Genomic DNA, 22,144 nt, shown 5'->3' with positions numbered 1-22,144 from the left:
TAGGAGTTGATCAGGAAACTTGTCGTGGGCACCAATATTTGTTACTCAATAATATTTGTTTATTTTTCCAGACGAAGGCCCACCTGGACGTACTCGCCGACGCGCTTTTGCGGTGGGCGCGCGGCCGCTAAGCTCCCACACTCCCAGACCCTGAAACCCCAGTGCTGTTACGGAAGTTCCCATAGCGCTGCACGGATAGACTGACATTTAAATTGATCGGCCATATGCACTTGCATACAGCGAGGGCTGCAAACCTCCACAGGAAATATTCGGGCGTAACCAGTCACGTTAACTAGATGACGCGATATTGAAACATATCAAGTAGTGGTGCCATTCTCGAAACTTAACCACTGAAAGTGTAGTGTAAAGATTCTGACAGCGGACTCTGATTCGAAATTCAAACACGTTCCGTTCAGCGCGTGTGCTTCGGAGGACCTATTGTATGAATGCTAGAAATCGTTGGAAGTATACCTTAATGCGACTCGGTTTCGTCCCAATAATGATCTTCGCAGCTGATTTATTTCTCATTTGGTACCTTCTAGCACTTATTAACTAATATGTGAGACTGGTAGTCGACATTTGTTAGTCGGTAGAAAATACATATTAACATAATAAAACTATTTTAGGTTAACTAATAGATCTTCATTTGTCGAACATGAACGTTTTTATGAATTTGTTACACTATTTATTCACTCAATTTACTCTATTATTAAGTTATTGATAATTTCCTTATTATGAGGGTTGTAAAGTATATAAGAGATCGGTAAATATGTGTATATAGCTAAACCTAATGTGTTTATTTAGTTACGCGGCCTACATTTGGCGATTGGCGGCTGTTTACAGTATAAATTGATCTATGCAAGCAGTCGCCATAGGAAAGACTTATATGCTAAATTATTCATCATAATTTATATTAGTATAAATGTTTTATTACTTATTATTATACGAATGATCTCGAAGACTTGAATATTTCAATCACACAGCTATTAATATAATGAAATAATCCTAAAAAATCATATATAACTAATTATTATAAATTGAATGAATTATTATCGACTATTTTAAAGTATATTCATTTTAGGTATAGATTTCTTCATATGCTGTGACCGAATTCATTATAATTAGATAGGTATATCACTTCTTTGTTATATTATTTAAGTCTGAGCAGTTGTTTTACACCACAACGATATGTTTATGTTGTAGTAAACTTATGATTCATTTAAATAAATAAGCACCTGTTAATGCTTTATTATGTATATTTTCAAATATACTTACTAATGATATAAGTAAAAATACCTACTTATAATAAACTGAGAATTCAGCGGCATCAATATATAGTCGCACCAAAACAAAAATATGAATATACAGAATAACGGAATAATATATTTTTATTTTTTTTACATTTATTTATTTTAAATAGTACCTATATAACGAGAACTTTATAAACCTACTCTAATAAATACATACCGCCAACACTAATGTTCGCATTGATTTTTTAAGTAATTAGGATATACAGGAATATAATTGAATTAAATCATTTTATGTCAAATCTATTAATGTTATTTAAGCATAGTTAACTACTATACACCTAAGTAAAAAAAGTAGACATATTTATTAAAAAAGTATATTATTAGATCTAGTTAAAATCATAAAATACAGTAGATTAATTATGTTATAATAAATCTACAGTATTTTTATCATAATTATATAATTATGATTCATTGTTTAATAATACATTGCACATAATGTGGTAGTAAGTACTCACTTATATAATTATTATATGCACTATATTTTTGTGTCTAGATTTTAGATTAATAAAATTAATTGAACACTTTTATTAATAAATTATGCCCACTGTATAAGCTACCGTTTCTATCTTGATGGCTTGTTACCACCACCAAAAATGCCAGATCACGTCTGTACGATGCATGATCTAATATATATCCATATTTAAACTGTTTGGTTTTTAAAACCACACAATTTTAATATGAGGTTATTTATGGGACGGATAAACTTATCGCTCAAAAACCGGCATAGCATTAGCAGTGACACGAGCACTGCAACTATTTACAGGCGCTGGTGATCACTTAACATCACGTGAACGGAATGCTGGTTTGTTCGGTACTTGAGCGATGTAAAAATATTAATTAAAATTATAGAATTATAGCATAAAAAATACTATTCTAAAATTAACTTTTTAAAATGCGAACTTTAGTGTATTAATGATAAGTCTTTTGTGATTTAGGAGGCTCGCCAAAGCATTGTTTTTAAGTTTATCTAAACCAATATATATATAAAATGATATTATATGTATATAAGCGTTGGGTTTGATCATTCCACTTAAAATATTAAATAAATACCGTTGTAGTCTGATAGAACGTAAGTTCTTGAGCCATCAGTCTCTGCGGTATTTAAGATTTAGATTAGTAATAATAATTTGAAATATCTCAAGATATTCCAAGACATATTGTTTAAATAAACATAAATATACTCATTATCTCGGGAATGCTTTGGTGTAAAATCACATAATGATTTATCAGCGGTGGACCACAAGTTGCACGAATTAGTTAGGTAGTAATACCAATCTAATTAGAAATGACGTACCTACATGAAACACTGAATTAGCTTCTGAGCTGACTATCGGTTAATTAGCAAATTCACTCAACTAAAGTGTTTATATTTGTCTCGGTTTTACAGTAAACGATTTCATGTGCTATGTGCACATAAAACTTAAAGGTACACAAGTTGAATTGTAATAATAAATATAACCTAACTGCTTTTAGAAAAATTAAATTAAATTAATTAATTTTTAAATTATATCTTAATTTTATTTCGTTACTCATTTATTCGAAGCTTTATCTAATAAATGCCAATGAATTCTCAATATATTACACTTAAGTAGGAAATCAGGTTTACACGAGTTATGAGTCAATTACTTATATGGCAAATTAAGCATTTAATATCGCCTATTACTTCAACACATTGCCGAGGTTTAATTATTAATTAAACAATTTTTTAAGGGTGTGTGTATTGGCCATAATTTGTATTATTGGCGATTCGAGCTGAATATGAGGATAAATTAATTTTTATATTATCTTTCTAAAACTAAACTAAATCTGAATATTAATCAATATTTTAATTTTTTTACCCAAAATGTGTTTGGCGGCTGTTATTAACATCTCAAATGTATCTGTCGTATAAATTGTTTCTTCGATGTCTTATTTATAATTTATTAGAAATAAAAGTAATGCTAATAAATATAATAATGTAATTGCACTCCAAATTTGCCTGTTTCGTATGTGCACAGCAATTTATTGTGATATTTTTAATATTATAGATTAAGATGCAAATCATGATCTTGGTGATAGACTTACCTATCAATGTGATTATTAATTTATACCTATACGTGTTATATGTTATAATGATGTCAGTATGTATGAAATACGGGCTAATTGTGCGAGTACTAAGTAGGCTTACGGACGGATATATGATATTATGATTTATCTATAATTCTTTCCACTGCATTGTTACGTTAACGCATAATATTACTTAGAAACGTTTAGCAATTTGGGTCAATTTTTATCTTCATAAGATATCTAATCGTCTTCGTTTGAATAAATGTTTGTAACTTAAGTGTGGTTAGCTCGTCCAGCCCAATATCTATTGCACAAGTCATCGCTTTATCCACGTCATCAAACCATTAATATCTACCTGAATTACATTTTTCTACAACCATTATTATAATGCTATCGTAGACGATGTATTATGCAAGCACAATGTCTCAGTACAATTACTCATCACGGAACGCACATAAAGAAATTAAGTAAGATGCAATTAATGCTTAAGTACTTAATCCCTAATCGTGCTGTAACTGTAGGGTACCCCTAATGTTTTAGATTGAATGCTCATTAGTCAATCTCCGTTGAAATTACATGTTATACTTAATTATATAAATATTCTTATACCCTTTTCTCGTAACACCTTTACAAAGGTAGATACCATACCTAACTATTACTCTACCTACGCTCAATTACCTAAGAGGACATTAAAGAAATTGATATACTTCAATGAACTTTATTGTTGATGAAACAATATTTTTAGATGACACCCTTGTAGATGTTATTTTAATTTTTCATAACAAAATTCACATTTTCCAATTTCCGATGAATGTTTGCAACCTGTTTGTTACCGTATTGACGAAGACATTTTGTATGATTTCAGCTATCGTTTCTCAAATAAGTATATTGTTTAAAAATGCAACTATTTTTGTAGATACTTATATACGTTCCATTACCACTATATAGAGATTTACATAGGTATATTTTCTCAGAATGTTATGTTTGCGAGAGACAAACAATGTATCAAGTAGGTATTATTTATAACTACACTAATCATAAACATCGCTGAAATTGAAATAGGTAAGAATGTTGAATAATATTTTCCGATTTTCTAAGATGTTTTCACTGGGCAAGTCGTTTCAGTTATCGTTGCCAGGCCTATGTGAAACAAAGTAGACGTAGTACCTTCGTTCGTTTGTTCCTCAAAACTAAGATGTCCGAATACCATTCCTTTCACCCTCATTCCGTAACACCACAACTTCCTATTCTCTCAGAGAACATTCCTAACTGTCAACAGTGCCATGCATGAGTTGCCTTTACATTCACAGAACATGTATCAGCAATTCATATGGCGGTAATCTTATAACGACTACGCTATTTTGTAGGCGTAATATACTTTTGGACTATTTATTATGTATTGTTAATTACTATATATGTTGTATTAAGATAAAAAAAATCGAAAAATAAAAATAAATGTTAATAAATGCCTCAGCCATATATATTGTGTTTCTATTGTTTTAATACGAATACCTTCTGATAGTACGGTAGTACTTGTAATACCATGGATTTACCTTTTTATATCGCCTAAAATTTAGGAGTACGAGTAGATAAGATAATACAGGAGTAGCGCGAGGAGCATGTGTGACGTGCCGAGTAGCAGCGACAGTGATTATACCATTATTTTGTGGTAGAGGAAACTTTTGTGGAGGTCACAGGACTTGTGATCTTGGGAGTAGGTTTAAAGGATCTTTTCAATGCCCACAGTAAACAATTTATGATAAACCATTATTACAACACAAAACGTTATTTCACAAAATCACTAACGCGACTGGCAGCGTGACGGTGTCTACGCTGCTTAACAAACAACTGAGCTGAGCACTATTTATACCAACACTGATACCTCCCCTCCACAATAACATAAATAATGAATTTTAATACCACTTGTAGTCGAGGAACTTGTAAAACAGTAGAGGAGTAGAGTAGGGGTAGGGTGGGCGTAGAATAGAATAGGGGTAGGAAATGACTCAACACGAAGCTTGACAGGGTCCGCTAGTAGATAATAATTAGCATACTAGTGAACCCACCATCCTCCCAAAAACGCCAAGTTTATGAGGATGGAGGAGGATTTTGTAACTAAATAACAACTGTAACACTTTTTTGTACAATAAATATTTTATTCTTAGAATTTTATAATTCATTACCCTAAATTTTCAAATCGCAACTAGTGATACTCTCAGAGACTATTGCAAATAGGTAAGAATTGGTAAATTACATAATTTACACAATTTATGTTTTCAACCGTCGGTCAGAAAGCTTTATGATAGAAATTTCTGTTCGAAATTCCTGTATAAGAGTGAATGAACTGAGGCACTATTATTTACTTATACAGAACAGGACATCACTATGACAATAAATATCGTATCATTATTTTAGAAAGTGACATTAGCAACTGTCAGAAAATTCGCAGGATTAATGATTTTACTATAGTACACGTAACAGACAAAAATTAAAAAAACAAAATAAAATTCAAAAAATTCAAAATTCATTTATTTCAAGTAGGCTCAGTTTACAAGCACTTTTGACACGTCAGTTGACTATTTGTAAAGATTCTACCACCGGTTCGGAAGGCAGGTTCTGCTGAGAAGATACCGGCAAGAAACTCAACAGTTGCTCTTTTGAAAAAAGTCATACAGTATTACAATTTACATTTGATAACAATTAAATTACAATTTCTTATAGTTTTATTTCCTGTGTGAAGGTGGAAGCTGATCCAATGGCCTCCAAGCACCTTTGTCGTTAAGGAACTCATCAATAGTGTAGTAACCTCGACTAAGTAAATGTTTTTTAACACATTGCTTAAAGTTGTGCATTGGCAAGTCCATCACAGTCTTGGGGATCTTGTTATAGAAGAGTACACCCAAACCCACAAAAGATTTTTTAACTCTTTGGAGACGATATGCAGAAATAACTAACTTATGCCCGTGTCTAGTAAGACGTGGGTTTAGATCTCCTTTTCGTTTGTACAAATTAATATTTTGTCTTACATAAACTATACTGTTATATATATACTGACAGGCTACTGTTAAAATGCCTATTTCTTTAAACTTTTGACGAAGGGACTCGCGTGATTTTAGTTGATATATTGCTCGAATTGCTCTTTTTTGAAGTACAAATATAGAATGTATATCAGCAGCCTTGCCCCACAACAAAATACCGTAAGACATTACGCTGTGAAAGTACGCAAAATAAACAAGTCTAGCTGTATCAACATCAGTAAACTGTCTTATTTTTCTCACTGCAAAAGCAGCTGAGCTGAGTTTACCTGACAGTTTTTCTATATGAGCACCCCACTGACTGAATAACTTTAGCCCCTAGAGGCTGAAATGCTTGTGTAGCCCAGCTGTGGTGTTTTGATAGTTTTTCATGAGCAAGAGTAATGAACTAATTATTTTTTATAAACAAACTTCCCCTTCAACACAACTCATAGTCCATCCAACTTTTTGGTTACCTTATCATTTAAATAAGTTAGGTAGGTATGTGTATGTCAATAGGCTATGTTTATCCATGAGGGAGATAAAAAACTATAGCATTTTAATCAAAATGATCAACAATACTCTTATAGTGACGGATAATCTTTTTTTAGATAATTTATCTATTATTATATACGTCAACGCTTTAAAATTCATTTCTTTTGATTTAAGGTTGCAACGCTCGCAATATGTGAAACTGAAAAAACTGCGGTCGTGAGCGTGATTGTTAGGATCGCTAAGTGGAACGTAGCCATTATATACCACTGTGGTTCTTGGGTGGTCTCTTTGTCTTTAAAAAATAGCTAGAACTCAGGCCTTCATTTGTCGTCTGTGCTCAGAGCCGTACACCCAGATAAAAAAATGATTTGTCGTTGTTTTCAGTCAGTAATTTTTTTTCAATTTTCGAGTTCATTGTTATTTTAGTTGTAAAAAATATTTTGCTTGTAAACATCTACATTTGATAAATAAAAGAACTCGGAAAATTAGTTTATACTGAATAAAAATGTCAAACTGTGACGTTAAAAAGCCGGAGACGGCGAAAGACAACGTATCAACTAATTCTATTGACGAAGGATTGCCTCGAGAGTTAAGCCAACTAAGCCTTTCAAGTGGATCTAATCCAGATGAATACCATTGTAACAAAGGTCATTCCGAAACCACAATGAAAAATATTTACGGATATTACCAGGCGCAAAAACTTTGCGATATAGCATTACTTGCCGATGGATGCAGGTAAGTAACGAAATAATTGTTTCCTGTTCGTAAAGCAAAAAAAAAGCTACGGCTTCTTTGTTCTAATTGCTCACTCATTTATCGATGTTATTATGTTGCTTTTTCCAATTCCAATGAAATGTTATTACCCTTGAAGGAATAGGCCAATTTTTTAGTCACATTTTAATTAAAAAAATGCATTCTTAAGTACAAAAACTCATCTCAAAGCTTTACACTCTTTCACGGACTTTGAAAAAAGGACTTCTATTTTGAACCATATTTTTACTTTTTTTTCTAAATTAAGCAGATCTTTTTGCAGCAGATAAATTTGGATTCAGTTTTCATTTCATACATAAAATCTTCTAATTATCTTTAGGGTGGGTTTATTAAGTATAATTGTATTAAATTGTACAGTTTATTTCCTTTACCATTTAGTTGAAGGAAATAATAATAAAAATATTAAAAAGAATTAAAATAATCTCTTCAATGACAAACCTCTTATTTTCTCAAAAAAATAATTAATTTAAATTGAGGATTATTAGTAAGTTAGTAGTAGTGGTGGTGGTAGTTCAAGTCTGTTAAATGTATAGACAAAGAAGTTGCCAATTAAAATGAAAGTTTCCTAACAGGATACCAGCACACAAAGTTGTTCTAGCATCATGCAGCGAGTACTTTGCAGCCATGTTCACAGGCTCAATGAAGGAATCTGAATTACCAGAAATAACTTTAAAGGTTGACGCTCAGACACTTCGTTCACTTGTTCATTACTGCTATACAGGCATTATTGGTATGTAAGATATAAATAAATCTCTTTGTTCCTTTGTACATTTTGATGGTGAAATGTTACAAGTTTGGATTTATTTGACAGAACTAAGTGAAGAAACAGTTGAGGTGCTCCTCTCGACCTCCTGCCTACTCCAACTGCATGCAGTAACAAAAGCTTGTTGTGATTTCCTAGAAAAACAGCTGGATCCGTGCAATTGTTTAGGAATTGCATTGTTTGCTGAACAACAGTCCTGCATGAGTTTGCACAAAAGCGCTGTGGATTATACCCACCAACATTTTATGCAGGTAATTTATTTTATTATAGCTCATCATCATTGCATCAGATTATTGTGACACTTGATGATGGGATGCATAGCTTGATGGATTTGTACATTTTTATATTGTTCACTCTTGTAGTCTTTTAGAAAAGTGAACAATATAAAAAGAAAATGTTATTTAATTTTGCATTGTATTCTTAATTCAAATTGCTTTGTGAAAATTTTAGGTAAATGACATTCTTGGAGGCAAAATTGATCATGCATTCCTATTAACAAAGGAATTTTGTCATATTATTTTAACAAAGGAAAGGCATTTTACTTTTATTGTATGATGTATAAAATTTTAATGCTTAATAAAAAGTAAATGATTAAAAATCCAAATTATGCTTAATTTCTAATTCGACATTGAAGAATGAAAGGTGACTTAACATTAAAATATTTAACTTAACTCATTGTGTTTCCTTGTTTATACTACTTATTTAACTACATTCCACATATCCAGTTTACCTTTAAAAATACCTTATAAAGTCTCAATATAAATATTTTACAATGCATGATAGTAATTGTTAGTAGTGAGGAATCAAGGAAATGAACTTACTTTTATATACAGACTATCAGATGCCTGCAACTTTGTCCACCAAAAAACTTACTGTTTTTAAATTTTTTAACAAATAACATCATATTTAAACCAATATACACAAAACATTGAATTATAAATTTAAACCTTCCTCATAAAACAGTCAATCTATCAGTGAAAACTGAAAATTGGTTTAGTAATTTTTGAGTTTGTCAGAAATAGGCAAACTGATATGATAGAGGACTTTTTTTATAATGTAGATGTTGTATGAAGTACAGTAACTTACAATAACTTACAAAATTAACATAGAATCAAAAGGTGTATTGTATTTATAACTCAAGAACGCCTACCCTACAACTACCCCCACCCCTACCCATTTTTCTAATTTTCTGCGCAATTTTTTAATTTTTTTTCTGTCACAAGAATCTTCTTCTGACAATAACAAAAACATCGAAAAAAAATTGTAAAATCAGTCCAACCGTTCATGCGTGATGGCATGACCAAGGGATATGGGGATTCATTTATATATAAATTGATAAATTGATTTGATTGTGCAACCTTTGTTTTACAGCACTTTACCTAATGTTCATATTTATGAAATTTGCAGGTTGTTAAGCACCAGGAGTTCCTAACCTTGCAGACAGAACAGATGACAGAGTTGCTCAAATCAGATGATCTCAATGTAGAGACTGAGGAAACTGTGTTTGAAAGTCTTATGACATGGGTGAAGCATGACAATGCTAATAGAGATAAGAGTTTGCCAGAGTTGCTCAAGTTGGTGAAGCTGCCACTACTCTCGTCAGAGGTAAGATGTGATGACAAGTTCTTGTTTTCCTTTTATAATGACATCCACAAAATTCTAATAATTTGATGTGAAAGTAATATGCCTGAGATTTGGTGTAGAATACTTAGTATAAAAAATTTATAACATTAAAACTAATTTAAAAATTATAGACCTCTTTGAAGCATTACTATTAAACGGCAATGCTCCATGATTCCTAACATATGTATCATATATAGTACTTGTGTAAAATTACACACAAGAGATTTAATGTCTATACCTCAGCTTGTAAGGCATCACATTCCTTGCATATCCTGCAAATTGCTTGTTGCTCTATTATAGGCAATAATTTTTTACTTACATCCATAGGCCTAACATACAATGTGATCCACTACATATCTCGTGAAGAGTAAAACATATTGTGTAGCAATAGCCTATAATAGTCCAGAATCTAAAATATCGCTCTCTATTTCTTTGATATGGGACAAAAGAGACAGTGATATTTTCTTTGAGCTGGGACTAAAGGGACAGTGATTTTTTTTTTTTTTAAAAGGGAAAATGATATTTTTTCGATGCTGCTGCTATTGTTTGACAATATATCTTTTTCTCTTCACATGTGGTGCACATCCTGGGCTTACCATCTAATTAGATGGATAGAATTGTAGTTATAATTGACAGATTGTTTTGTCAATTAATACTAAAAACACGAAAAATGTTTGGTGAATAGATAAATGATATAATGTTTATATTTCCAGTACTTGATAGACAAAGTGGAACTAGTGTGTGGCAATGTTCCCGAGTGCCAGCCGCTTATAATGGAGGCAGTGAAGTGGCACCTGCTGCCGGACCGGCGGGCGCTTTTGTTCTCACACAGAACCAGGCCGAGGACCTCCACCATTGGAAGACTTCTGGCCATAGGAGGCATGGATGGTTACAAGGTATTGTTTTACATACTCAATAGATCAATTTCTTTCATCAATTTTTTTTTTTACAAGTTAGACCTTGAATATAATCTCACCTGATTGCAAGTGATGATACAATCAAAGATGGAAGCGGGCTAATGCATTAGGAGGAGAATGAAAATCCACACCCCTTTTGGTATCTACATGACATCGTACCAAAACGCTGAATCGCTTGGCGGTACGTCTTCGCCGGTAGGGTGGTAACTAGAAAGAAAGAAAACCTCAATCAGCCCAGCTGCAGCATCCACCGCACATACCACTGCGCCACAGAGGCTGTGGAAATATAGAAAAGGCGCTGAGTGTCAAACAGATTCATACAAAGTCCAATTTATTGCTGTATCAGTTATTTTTTAAATACTTTTAGTAGTTTATATAAACAATTTATAACAATTATATACAGTAATTAATCTAAAGTAATTATTCAGAATTTCAAAGTTTAAAAAGTAAGTTATGAGGTATCTTAAAGAGTGTGTGATAATTTGAATATTTTATATAATTCAGAATGTCTTTAAGCATAGGGCTCCTCTAGCTTTGGCCACTCTATCGCTCTTAATTATAACGTCACGATGCTATATTAATTAATTGGCATTTATGACCCATTGAAGTATATACTAATACTCTGCCACAGAATGAACTGGGCGCCTATACAATATGTACCACAGAATGCTCAGATATTGGCTTTCTAAACACTATTTCAGATATTTGATATTAAAGAAGCTTATGAATGTTTTTAGGGCGCCAGCAACATGGAAATGTATGACCCTCGTACAAACTCATGGACGCCATTTATGAGAATGGGCGCTAGGCGGTTGCAGTTCGGAGTAGCAGTGATGCAAAATAAACTCATTGTTGTTGGTGGCAGGGATGGACTGAAAACACTAAATACGGTAACATAGATGTTAGATAATATACAATACAATACATATACAATACAATAGACTGTTGCGAAATTTTAATTTGGACATCCGCATCTCACTTCTGACATTTTTTCAACAATTTTATTACCAATTTTTTCACTAACAACTTTTCTTTTTTGAAGATAGATTGTTCCTATTGGTCTTAGAGCCAGTAACAGATGTAATAGCTGAATACCCTCCTGACTTTTTTTTTAAGTTTTGGAAGGCAGGTTCCGCTGACAACAGTTGCTCTGTTAAAATTGTCATTCTTTTTAATGTTGATTATCATTAGTTTTAATTTTTGTGTGAAGATAAAAACTGTTCCAATTGCCTTCATGTATCTTTGTTGTTAATAATAATTGTATAATTAGATGTGATGTATGTGTAAAAAAACTTCAGCATTGGCAGAAATATAATTATCATATATGGATTTTGTTATATTACATCCATTTAATTTGATTAGGTGGAGTGTTTTGACCTGACGTCCCTGAGCTGGAGCACTCTTGCGCCCATGAACACGCACCGGCACGGGCTGGGCGTGGCCGTGCTGGGCGACGGGCCCAACTCGCCCATCTACGCCGTGGGCGGACACGACGGGTGGATCTATCTCAATTCTGTTGAAAGGTTAGTTAGTACTTGCGCCCATGACCTGAGTTCAGTGACGGACTCAACGAGTCATCTTGAAGTGAATTAATTTAAATCAAGAGCCATGATAGCCCAGTGGATATGATCTCTGCCTCTGATTCCGGAGGCTGTGGGTTCAAGTCCGGTCCGGGTCATGCACTTCCAACTTTTCAGTTGTGTGCATTTTTAAGAAAAATATCACGAGTCACAAACAGTGAAGGAAAAACATCGTGAGGAAACCTGTATACCAGAGAATTTTCTTAATTCTCTGCGTGTGTGAAGTCTGCCAATCCGCGTTTGGTCAGCGTGGTGGACTATTGGCCTAACCCCTCTCATTCTGAGAGGAGATTCGAGCTGGGCAGTAAGCCGAATATGGGTTGATAATGATGATGTCAAGGAAAATATTATAATTCAATGTTCATCTTATCCCACAAATACTAGTAATAATAAATTAATGAGAGTAAAGAATTGGATTTTTACTAAAGTAATAATTAAGTTAAAAGTAGCAAAATCTAAATAAACAACAGTTTTTTTGGTACTAGACCAAGCGCACACGTTGGCTAGGCAAAACATGAGGCCCTTAGAACCACTGTATGAGTGTGTGACTGAATGGGTAGTAACAATGAAACATGTATTGTCAGATGGGACGCGTGCTCGCGCTCGTGGACGATAGTAGCGCCCATGGTGGGCGCGCGCAGCACGTGCGGTGTGGCAGCGCTGCGTGGGCGACTGTACGCCGTGGGCGGGCGCGACGGTGGCGCGTGTCTGCGCTCCGTCGAGTGCTACGACCCCGCCACCAACCACTGGACCAACTGCGCGCCCATGACGCGTCGGCGCGGCGGCGTCAGCGTGAGTATACAATATAGTCCACGTCCTCTGTATGGCAGTTGGCTTTAGTCTCCCAGTATAATAAAGTGCAGTGAACCTGTCTTGCATAATAATCGACCTGCTACCATTTTTTTTTTCGAGTATAACTTCTTTACGCCTGAGACGTTTTGACAACCTTCGTGATGCAGTGGTATGGCTGGTGGATTTACAAGACGGTAGTCCTGTCGGTTACGTAATTGGTCCAGGTTTGGCTGGTGGGAGGATTCGACCGTGGCTAGTTACCACCCTACCGGCAAAGGCTCATTACCGCCAAGCGATTTAGCGTTCCAGTGCGATGTCGTTTAGAAACTGAAAGGGGTGTGGATTTTCATCCTCTCCTAACAAGTTGACCGCTTCTTAGATTGCATCATCACACACGCTTGTCTTAGGGAGTAATTAAATAAATTATGCCTTACGAAAAGTGTAATCAGGTGAGGCTGTTAAGATGCGTGCTGACATCTTCATGCATAGTGGAACAGGGTTTGTTATTTTAAACAACCAGTAACTATAAAACTTTGAAAATATCCCTTTTTGTACACATCAATAACCTGTCGCAATGCAGTTATACCTGAGGCTCATAGAACAGATTTTTATTTTTGAAAGAAGTTTTATTGCAGTTGTGAGGTCTATTCTTGTTACCTATCTTGCTTGCTTCAATTTGCGTTTATTACTGCAATACTTAAACAATACATACAATACACGGGGCACGAAAGTAAATTTTAAATAACAAGTGTCGTGTTCCTCATTACTTAGGGTCGTGACCTCTACGTAAACACATTCACGACTTTTGCGCGCGATGTCGTGCCATGCGACTCGGCTTTTCGCGACATATAGAGCAAATAAAGCCGGCCGCATACACTCGTTCTCCGTATTCGTTTTCCGTGTTCGGAAAATAAATACGGAGAACGAGAGATAAAAAAATTTAATATGAATGAAAAAATATCTACGTAAAATTTTTGCCGCCGAAACACATCACATTAGCAAGTGACGTCATTCATTGAGATAACAACGTGATTGGCGTTTGCAGTAATGTGATATATCACGTCACCGCAAGCGCCAATCACAAACCGATGCCTTGTAGCGAATAACGTCACAGTTTATGATTGGCGTTTTCGGTGACGTGATAAAAATACAATTTTGTCTTATAAAAATATTACAACTACGAGATTATTTTCACAAATAAAATTTGTGAAAATGTGATTACAGTTTCTAGGCATCTAAACTGCCTATATGCAAAATATCTTCTTAGAAATTACGCATTAGAAAAACGAATACGAAAAACGAGTGTGTGCGGCCGGTCTTACATACAACAAATAATACATTGTGCACATAGAGCCCCCGCTCACTTACAACTTTTAGTTGGCCGACTTAATCGGCTGATTATAGAACAGGTATAGCGATGTATGACAGCCCGCACATCTGTCCAACTGAATCACGTACAATTAAAAAGTCGGCCAACTAAAAATTGTCAGTGAGCGGCCACCCTAAGTACTCCCGGGTATAAAGGTGTGCGCGGCGAGCGGCTACCTGTACGCGCTGGGCGGGCACGATGCACCGGCCAACTCGGCGGGCGGGCGCCTGCCGTGCGTGGAGCGCTACGACCCCGCCAGCGACGCGTGGGTGCTGCTCGCGCGCCTGTGCTACGGCCGCGACGCCATCGGCAGCTGCCTGCTCGGCGACCGCATCGTCGCCGTCGGTGAGTTCACACAGTTACAGTTGTGCTTCGGTCTGATGATTGCTGATGTTACTATGCTTCATTTAGATGCTTGACAAGTCTCGACAAGCGGCGGTCAACGCCAGAGTGCGAGTACACAGTTGTGCTTCGGTCTGACGATTACTGATGTTATTATGCTACATTTACATGCTTGACAAAGCTCGATAAGCGGCGGTCAACGCCAGAGTGCGAGTACACAGTTGTGCTTCGGTCTGACGATTACTGATGTTATTATGCTACATTTACATGCTTGACAAAGCTCGATAAGCGGCGGTCAACGCCAGAGTGCGAGTACACAGTTGTGATTCGGTCTGACGGTTGCTGATGTTATTATGCTACATTTAGATGCTTGACAAGTCTTGACAAGCGGCGGTCAACGCCAGAGTGCGAGTACACAGTTGTGCTTCGGTCTGACGATTACTGATGTTATTATGCTACATTTAGATGCTTGACAAGTCTTGACAAGCGGCGGTCAACGCCAGAGTGCGAGTACACAGTTGTGCTTCGGTCTGACGATTACTGATGTTATTATGCTACATTTACATGCTTGACAAAGCTCGATAAGCGGCGGTCAACGCCAGAGTGCGAGTACACAGTTGTGCTTCGATCTGACGGTTGCTGATGTTATTATGCTACATTTAGATGCTTGACAAGCGGCGGTCAACGCCAGAGTGCGAGTACGCAGTTGTGCTTCAGTCTGACGGTTACTGATGTTATTATGGTACATTTACATGCTGGGCAAAGCTCGACAAGCGGCGGTCAACGCCAAAGTGCTGAGTAAACAAAGTGTTTGCCTTGGCCTGCGTGAAATGGCCGCCATCGTTTTGATTTGATTGTTACTTGTTAGTTACTATATGTCATTGTATATATTGATAGATGCATTTTTAACTCTGCCGAACTTTTTGTTTCCTTTAATTTTTGTACATATTTTGAATAAAAAAAGGGTAACGCTAAACGCAATAGCTGACGATTTAACATCCACACGTCTTACGTGCTTGCCTGTCCGGAACAGATTAACGCATTCGCCAGCCTGTAAATTGCGTCCAATGGCGTTCATTTCACCGAAAAATAACACGTTAAATTGCAATCAGTATTTAAGTACTATGATTTTTTGTAATACGTATCATCAGTTCACAATATGACGGTAGATTGTAATATCACGAGTGACATTATAAACTAACGTATTTTACAATCTATTTCACATACATATTCAATTTAAAAAAACTGTCATCATCCCTATTGATGACAGTCCTAGCGGGTGTACCTTGCAGGATACCTATACTACAGCCGTTCTTAATGAGTACTGTTTACAAACAAAGAAATTCAAAATGAGGGTATAACTCAGTAGTCATTTCACACCTAATAATAATTGTAAATAACTTGTTCATAAAATAATGAAAATAAATTTGATTAATAAGCTTAGAACAATTAGATATGGTTTATAAATTTTATATAACATTTTTAAAAAAACCATACATAATTTAAAATAAATAAGTTATGAAATGACTACCTTCATTTCTTATTTATTTGTTGGTAAACAGTATGCCTCAAGAAAGGCTGTAGTATAGTTTAGAATGTTATTTCAGAACGTAAAACGTGTTTGTTAATGGCTGAAACGTAGCACGCGTGCCAATGTCTGAATGTACCTTAATGCGCAGGCGGTTACGACGGCGTGCAATACCTGTGCGTGGTGGAGGTGTACGACTCGGAGAGCGACACGTGGCGCAAGCTTGCTCCGCTGAGCACGGGCCGCGCGGGCGCCGCCGTGGTGGCCGTGCCGCCGCCGCGCAACCTGTTCTGATACGCGGCCCACCAGCTCGTCGTGTACCTGCGGGTGTGAGGTGCGCTCGTGGTCGCTTCTGATACACACTCAGACCCAGTGGCGTAACTAGGGTATGCACTATAAGTAAAATTTCTTGTCCAACTATGTATTCTGTGGCCCAACATAGGTTTGTATTGAGCCCTTAGGGTAGGCAGTACATTTTTGCGTCTATGAAGTGCACGCCACTGCTCAGACCAATTACCTTTGGACTTGTATTGCACTCAAATTCACTAACAAAATTGTCTGTCGTTTTTTGAGGGAAACGAGGCACGAGGCACTCACACACCGAAAATATTTAACACCAATAAATAAATCCTGTGTCCTTACGCTACACACAACTATAAATTTCAATCGTAATACACACGTGTAATGTTAACACAATGAAACATCGATTCTATAGACACAATTTGTATTAGATCTTGATCATGTACTTTTGACAGAGGGACGTCTAGGGAGGCACGTCCTAAGGTAATAAGGTCTGAGGATATGCAGGTCTGAAGACAAGAATTGCGTTTGCACTAACTTAACAACTTGTACATAATGGCGAATGATTGTACGACGGCGTATAAGTATCAGTTCTACGTCATCATACACTAAACAATGAAGCGGAATGGAATTGAATGAAATGGGCTCTAGAACGGAATATACATCATAGTTTTATAGAGTAGTTTACTTGTGTTATATGATGAAATAAATAAAATTTATCAAACTTGACTAGCTATAAATGCCCTATCGAGGTTTCTTATCATGCTTGTTCTTGTAAAACCTTAGCCTCATATGTGAGGCCACCTGTACCCTGAGTAAGCGCGATACCCCATTAGTGCGTTGCGTTGCAGCCTCAGAGAGGACTGACGTTGCCATGACGCACGACGTCGTAGTGCAAGAGGACTAGGAACGCACCGAGTCAGTCTCAATAATGGATCGAAACAAATGAAAAAATGTCCGTCGTAGCAAAGAAACTCCGTTGAAGCAACGCTTTAATGTGGCATGTGATTAATAGTTATTTATGCCACTGTCATGTAATGAGCATTGTAGCATGAGTGATTTTTTTGCAATGAGGCAAAGCTGAATTGCACAATAGAGAACGAGTTCTACAATGGGTAATTACGTGCAGTGGCATACAATATTTTTTCTATAAACAAGATAAACGGAACTTGGTAAATCTATATTTCTATACTAATATTATAAATAGTAAAAATATTGTGTTTGATTGCATTGAATAGGCTCTGAAACTACTTAAATGATTTGAAAAATTCTTTCACCTGTTGGTAAGCTACACTATCCCTGAGTGCTATAGACTACATTCTATACCCGTATTCCTACAGGAACGGAAACCACGCGGGTGAAACCGCGTGGCGTCTGCTAGTAATATATAATTGGTTATTGGGCAAGGCCTCCTCGATTTTTTATTAACAACGTGCTAATTGGGCATAGCTCTAATTTGTATCACACTTTACACGAACAAGCTAATAATTAGGAACCTCGAATGGTTACGATACTAGTAAGGCATATTGGCAACTTCACATAGATTTATTTCATAGTAAAGTAATTCGCCAACGATACTATAAATTCTATAATAGGTACTTTCTACTTTGTGTGTATTTACTCGTAATATCACTGATAGTGTTTGGTTTTTATTGTATTTACTAGATTTACAATACAAATAATAATCGAACTTTTAAATGTAAAATATTTGTATACTTTGACATTGCAGTAGTCCCAAAGTAAAGGAAGACGTTTTAGAACATTTTATACCTAATTCCGGAGTATTTTTATAGTGACTTTCTTATTTACCGATATTGTATTTGATTTTATTTCTTAGTATATTTATTCTGTTTTGTGTTTGTCTGTCTTACTATTACAACCTAAGCCATCACAAAATAGAATATACAGGGTGTCCCATAATTAATGGCTAAAACTCAAATGGTAGAAACACTAATATAATTTTCTAAAACTAATTTTTAATAGTTTTCCAAAAATCCCAAGACCAAGGTTTTTTTCGGATTTTTCAAATTTTTCCATCTTGAATCAGTTTTTCAATGCCGTATCTGCAGTAATTAAGGTTTTAAACATTACTTATTAGAGTACCAATGTATTATACCTAATACTATTTTTATAAATAACGTTTTATTTGTTTTGTAGCTTTGAGTGCAATAATTGTTTTTTTCTTTCATTAATATGACCCGATTAAAAAATGTCCTGTAAAAAGTTTAAAAACTTGTACATTTATCGAGGTTTGTAAATTGGTATAAAACTTGTATTTACTCTTGTAGTTGCAAAGTTGCTAGTAAAAATGTATGGGAGGTGATGAATTTTCAATACACGCAAACATTTTTAAAGTGTGCATATTCCAACTTTTTTCCTCAAAAATAAAATATAGTTTGGCCACCCTAGAGATTTTTGGAAAACTATATCAAATTAGTTTCAGATATCCAATAATTACAGGACACCCTGTACATGCCTTATGTTATGTTATATAATGAAATATTACATAACATACTTGTAATATACTGCTTTTGAAATTCGAGAAGCTTATGTTGATCTCATCCTTTTTTATTAAACGAACTGTTCTATTATAGTATTTAATTTTATTATTTTATCGCTTAATTTCAATGCTTTTTAAAAAAATATGGACTATTTCAAAGACTGTTTATTTTTATTTTATTATTTTTAAGTATCAATGTGTTTTTTTTTATGTTTTTTGAACTTGCTTCTTTATAAATTTTGTGATAATGCCTACAATCCAATTCTCTTTGAAATTGCATGAGCTAATAATTTTTTTCTATACTATAAAGATCTCAATATTATTCAGCCTATGTAAAAATAAGGATGAAAGAATATTTTTTTAAGTTTTCCTATTCATCTGTCAATTCCAAAAATATGTGATGTTAAATTAATTAAGAGGCTCACGAAACGCAAATATTTTTTTAGGTCAATATCAGACAGTATTATTAAAATTTATTACATAAGAATGAGATAAAACTTTTTGGGAGTGTTCTGTGATGTTAGTGATAGAAAACGCTAGATTATAATGGCTTCTTATGGGCAGTGCTATAAAAACGCTTCATAACTATGGGTATTGTATTTTTTAAGGGTAATAGGGTAAGGTAGGGTTGGGACAGTTCTGTCCCAAATGGAAAGTTGAAAAAGTGTCCCGCTATGTAGTAAATAAAAATTCAAAAAGACGCTAAACTATAGATAAAGGGTAAGTAGAACGATTATGAACTATTTAAGAACATTAAAAAAAAGTGTCAACTAGTCTATTAAATGACCTGGAAAAGATGGCGCTTTATGTAACAGGGCCTGTAGCCATATGGCACGTCGATTCTCTTTCTACAAACGCTAACTCTTCGAAAACTAAAAAAATGTATCGGTATGAAAGTTAGTTAGGAAAGTCACGTGATCAAGTTGTCGATCGGATCTGTCGTTCCCATACATTTTTTTAGTTTTCCGAATCGTTAGCGTTTGTAGAAATATAATCGACGTGCCACATGGCTACAGGCCCTGTTTTTACAACTCTGTAGTGTGAATTTCAAATTGGTCTCTATCTCTGTATTAAATAAGACATACACGATATTAAATAAAATAAACAGACTAAAATGTGGAACTCACATTGTCCGTGTATACAGTTAAAATTAAAAAAAAGCAATTAATTTAAAAAGTCTTTGGCGAAAAATGAATGAGAAATTTTGATACGTTCCTGGGCGGGAATAGGTCATAAACTCATGAATTTTTGAACTCTTTTATTTTACACTCTAGCTGTTTTTTGCAGCCTCAAATGATGGACGCTTTTTCAAATATACTGTTCTCCTTAACTGAACCCTCCATGTTTCTATGGTTTACAAAAAATTGTGGGTGTACCTGTAACTTTAATGTTTACATTGAAATAGTAGTAAAGGAGATGGTCCAAAATTGTATGGACCCCAGGATCAGTTATTGTACCCTGACGGAAATATATATTTTTTTAAACTATTTTTGATTATACAAATCTACGAATTTACTTTAATTCTTTCGAAATAATATTCATTCTCTCCCAAAAAATGCCACACTCATATGGGCAATAATGGCGGATTGATGACGTTTTCAATGCAGTAGTCGATTTGACAGTTTCTGTCAATTGTCATGTCATAGTTGCTACAAGTGCGCCATTTTGATATATAATAACTCAAAAGCTTTGGTTATAATTTTATTTATTTCTTTTTATTTAGATACATCTATTCACTTATTTAGATTTTAATATAATCCTTGTATTTTTTAAATTTTAATAATGCGGGGTACAAAAGTGGACCTGAAATGGACCATCTCCTTTTGTCAGTAACATTTTAGTGATTATACTGTTCAACCCTGTGAAACTATATGTAGTAGGGTGATGGTATACTCGTATTTTAACTAATGTTGGCTGAGATTCAGATTGCTATTATTGAACTCATCAAAATGTAGTTTTAATCACTGGTGTAATAAAAATTGTTTATACCCTTTTAATTTACATGATCTGTTCTGCAGTCTTCTTTATATTATAATTGTAAGATTTCCAGAAAATTTAGAAAATTTCTTCATTTGACGAATGTCTACTTGATATCCTTGTCTATGAAATTTCAACTGAGATTAAGTATTATTATTGCACATTATTAATTATTAGTAGTTACATCAATTTTGATTATTCGGTTTATTGTATAGACAATGTATTAATCCGAATTATATATTGGGTACGTATTTGAGTAATCATAATTATCATGTAACTTTAGAAATAGTTTAGAATACATCATACATTATTATTAAGGTTTTTTCCGATGGTGTTTATAATCTATAATAATAAAAAAAAACTTTGAAAAAATATGTAGCCGATGTGTTTGTAAGTTCTAAAAACATTTGCATATAGATTTTTATTGTGGTTGTACTAATTAAGTATTTAGTTTAATTGTACGCCATTTTTGGAGACGTCACCTTGTATTCAGTCTTAGACGCCATTTCCATTGCTAAAATTTCTATAGTAAGACAGTTAAAAGAAGATAAATCATTTATTTCTGTGTTATGTTAATTAGTTATATCAAGCAGCCAACTTGTCTGAATAAATGTTTATAGACTGAAAAAATATCTGAATATTAATTGTAACGGTCCAAATTGTCTTAGTGTAATTATTGACCTACATGAATATAAGTCATTGGAGGGATAATTTCATTTCATGTATGAATTTAATAAATGTACTTAAAGTTTACATTGGTTTTACTTTTATTCATCATGTACCTAATAAAGGTATTCTTAGACCCGAGTTCACCGAC

General features: G+C 34.6%; 3 protein-coding genes across 4 annotated transcripts in view; 2 read left to right on the top strand and 1 right to left on the bottom strand.

The window, feature by feature from the left end:
- Window positions 1-5,448, top strand: part of LOC112043072 (uncharacterized) — a 110,078-nt gene extending 104,630 nt beyond the window's left edge. Inside the window, exon 4 of the mRNA XM_024078336.2 lies at window positions 72-5,448. Coding sequence (XP_023934104.1) covers window positions 72-131 — 60 coding nt within the window. The 3' untranslated portion in view covers window positions 132-5,448. The remainder of the gene's footprint in view (window positions 1-71) is intronic.
- Window positions 1-22,144, bottom strand: part of LOC112043087 (ATP synthase subunit O, mitochondrial) — a 385,841-nt gene that overhangs the window by 350,360 nt on the left and 13,337 nt on the right. The gene's annotated exons all lie outside the window — the stretch shown is intronic.
- LOC112043090 (kelch-like protein 5) lies at window positions 7,184-22,080 on the top strand. 2 transcript variants are annotated; one of them, XM_024078357.2, is made up of 10 exons: window positions 7,184-7,600; window positions 8,209-8,366; window positions 8,448-8,650; window positions 9,807-10,004; window positions 10,736-10,918; window positions 11,677-11,829; window positions 12,302-12,462; window positions 13,104-13,311; window positions 14,836-15,025; window positions 16,702-22,080. In XM_024078357.2, the coding sequence occupies exons 1-10, from the start codon at window positions 7,371-7,373 to the stop codon at window positions 16,842-16,844; spliced, it is 1,827 nt and encodes a 608-aa protein (XP_023934125.1). In that variant the 5' UTR covers window positions 7,184-7,370; the 3' UTR covers window positions 16,845-22,080. The 2 variants fall into 2 exon arrangements, with proteins under 2 accessions (XP_023934125.1, XP_052740873.1); XM_052884913.1 differs by lacking the exons at window positions 14,836-15,025; window positions 16,702-22,080 and adding an exon at window positions 14,802-14,819.

The sequence above is a fragment of the Bicyclus anynana genome, chromosome 13, assembly GCF_947172395.1.
Source record: "Bicyclus anynana chromosome 13, ilBicAnyn1.1, whole genome shotgun sequence".
NCBI lineage: Eukaryota > Metazoa > Arthropoda > Insecta > Lepidoptera > Nymphalidae > Bicyclus > Bicyclus anynana.
Note: the sequence above shows the minus strand (reverse complement) of the source record. Positions and strands in the feature narration are given on the sequence as shown.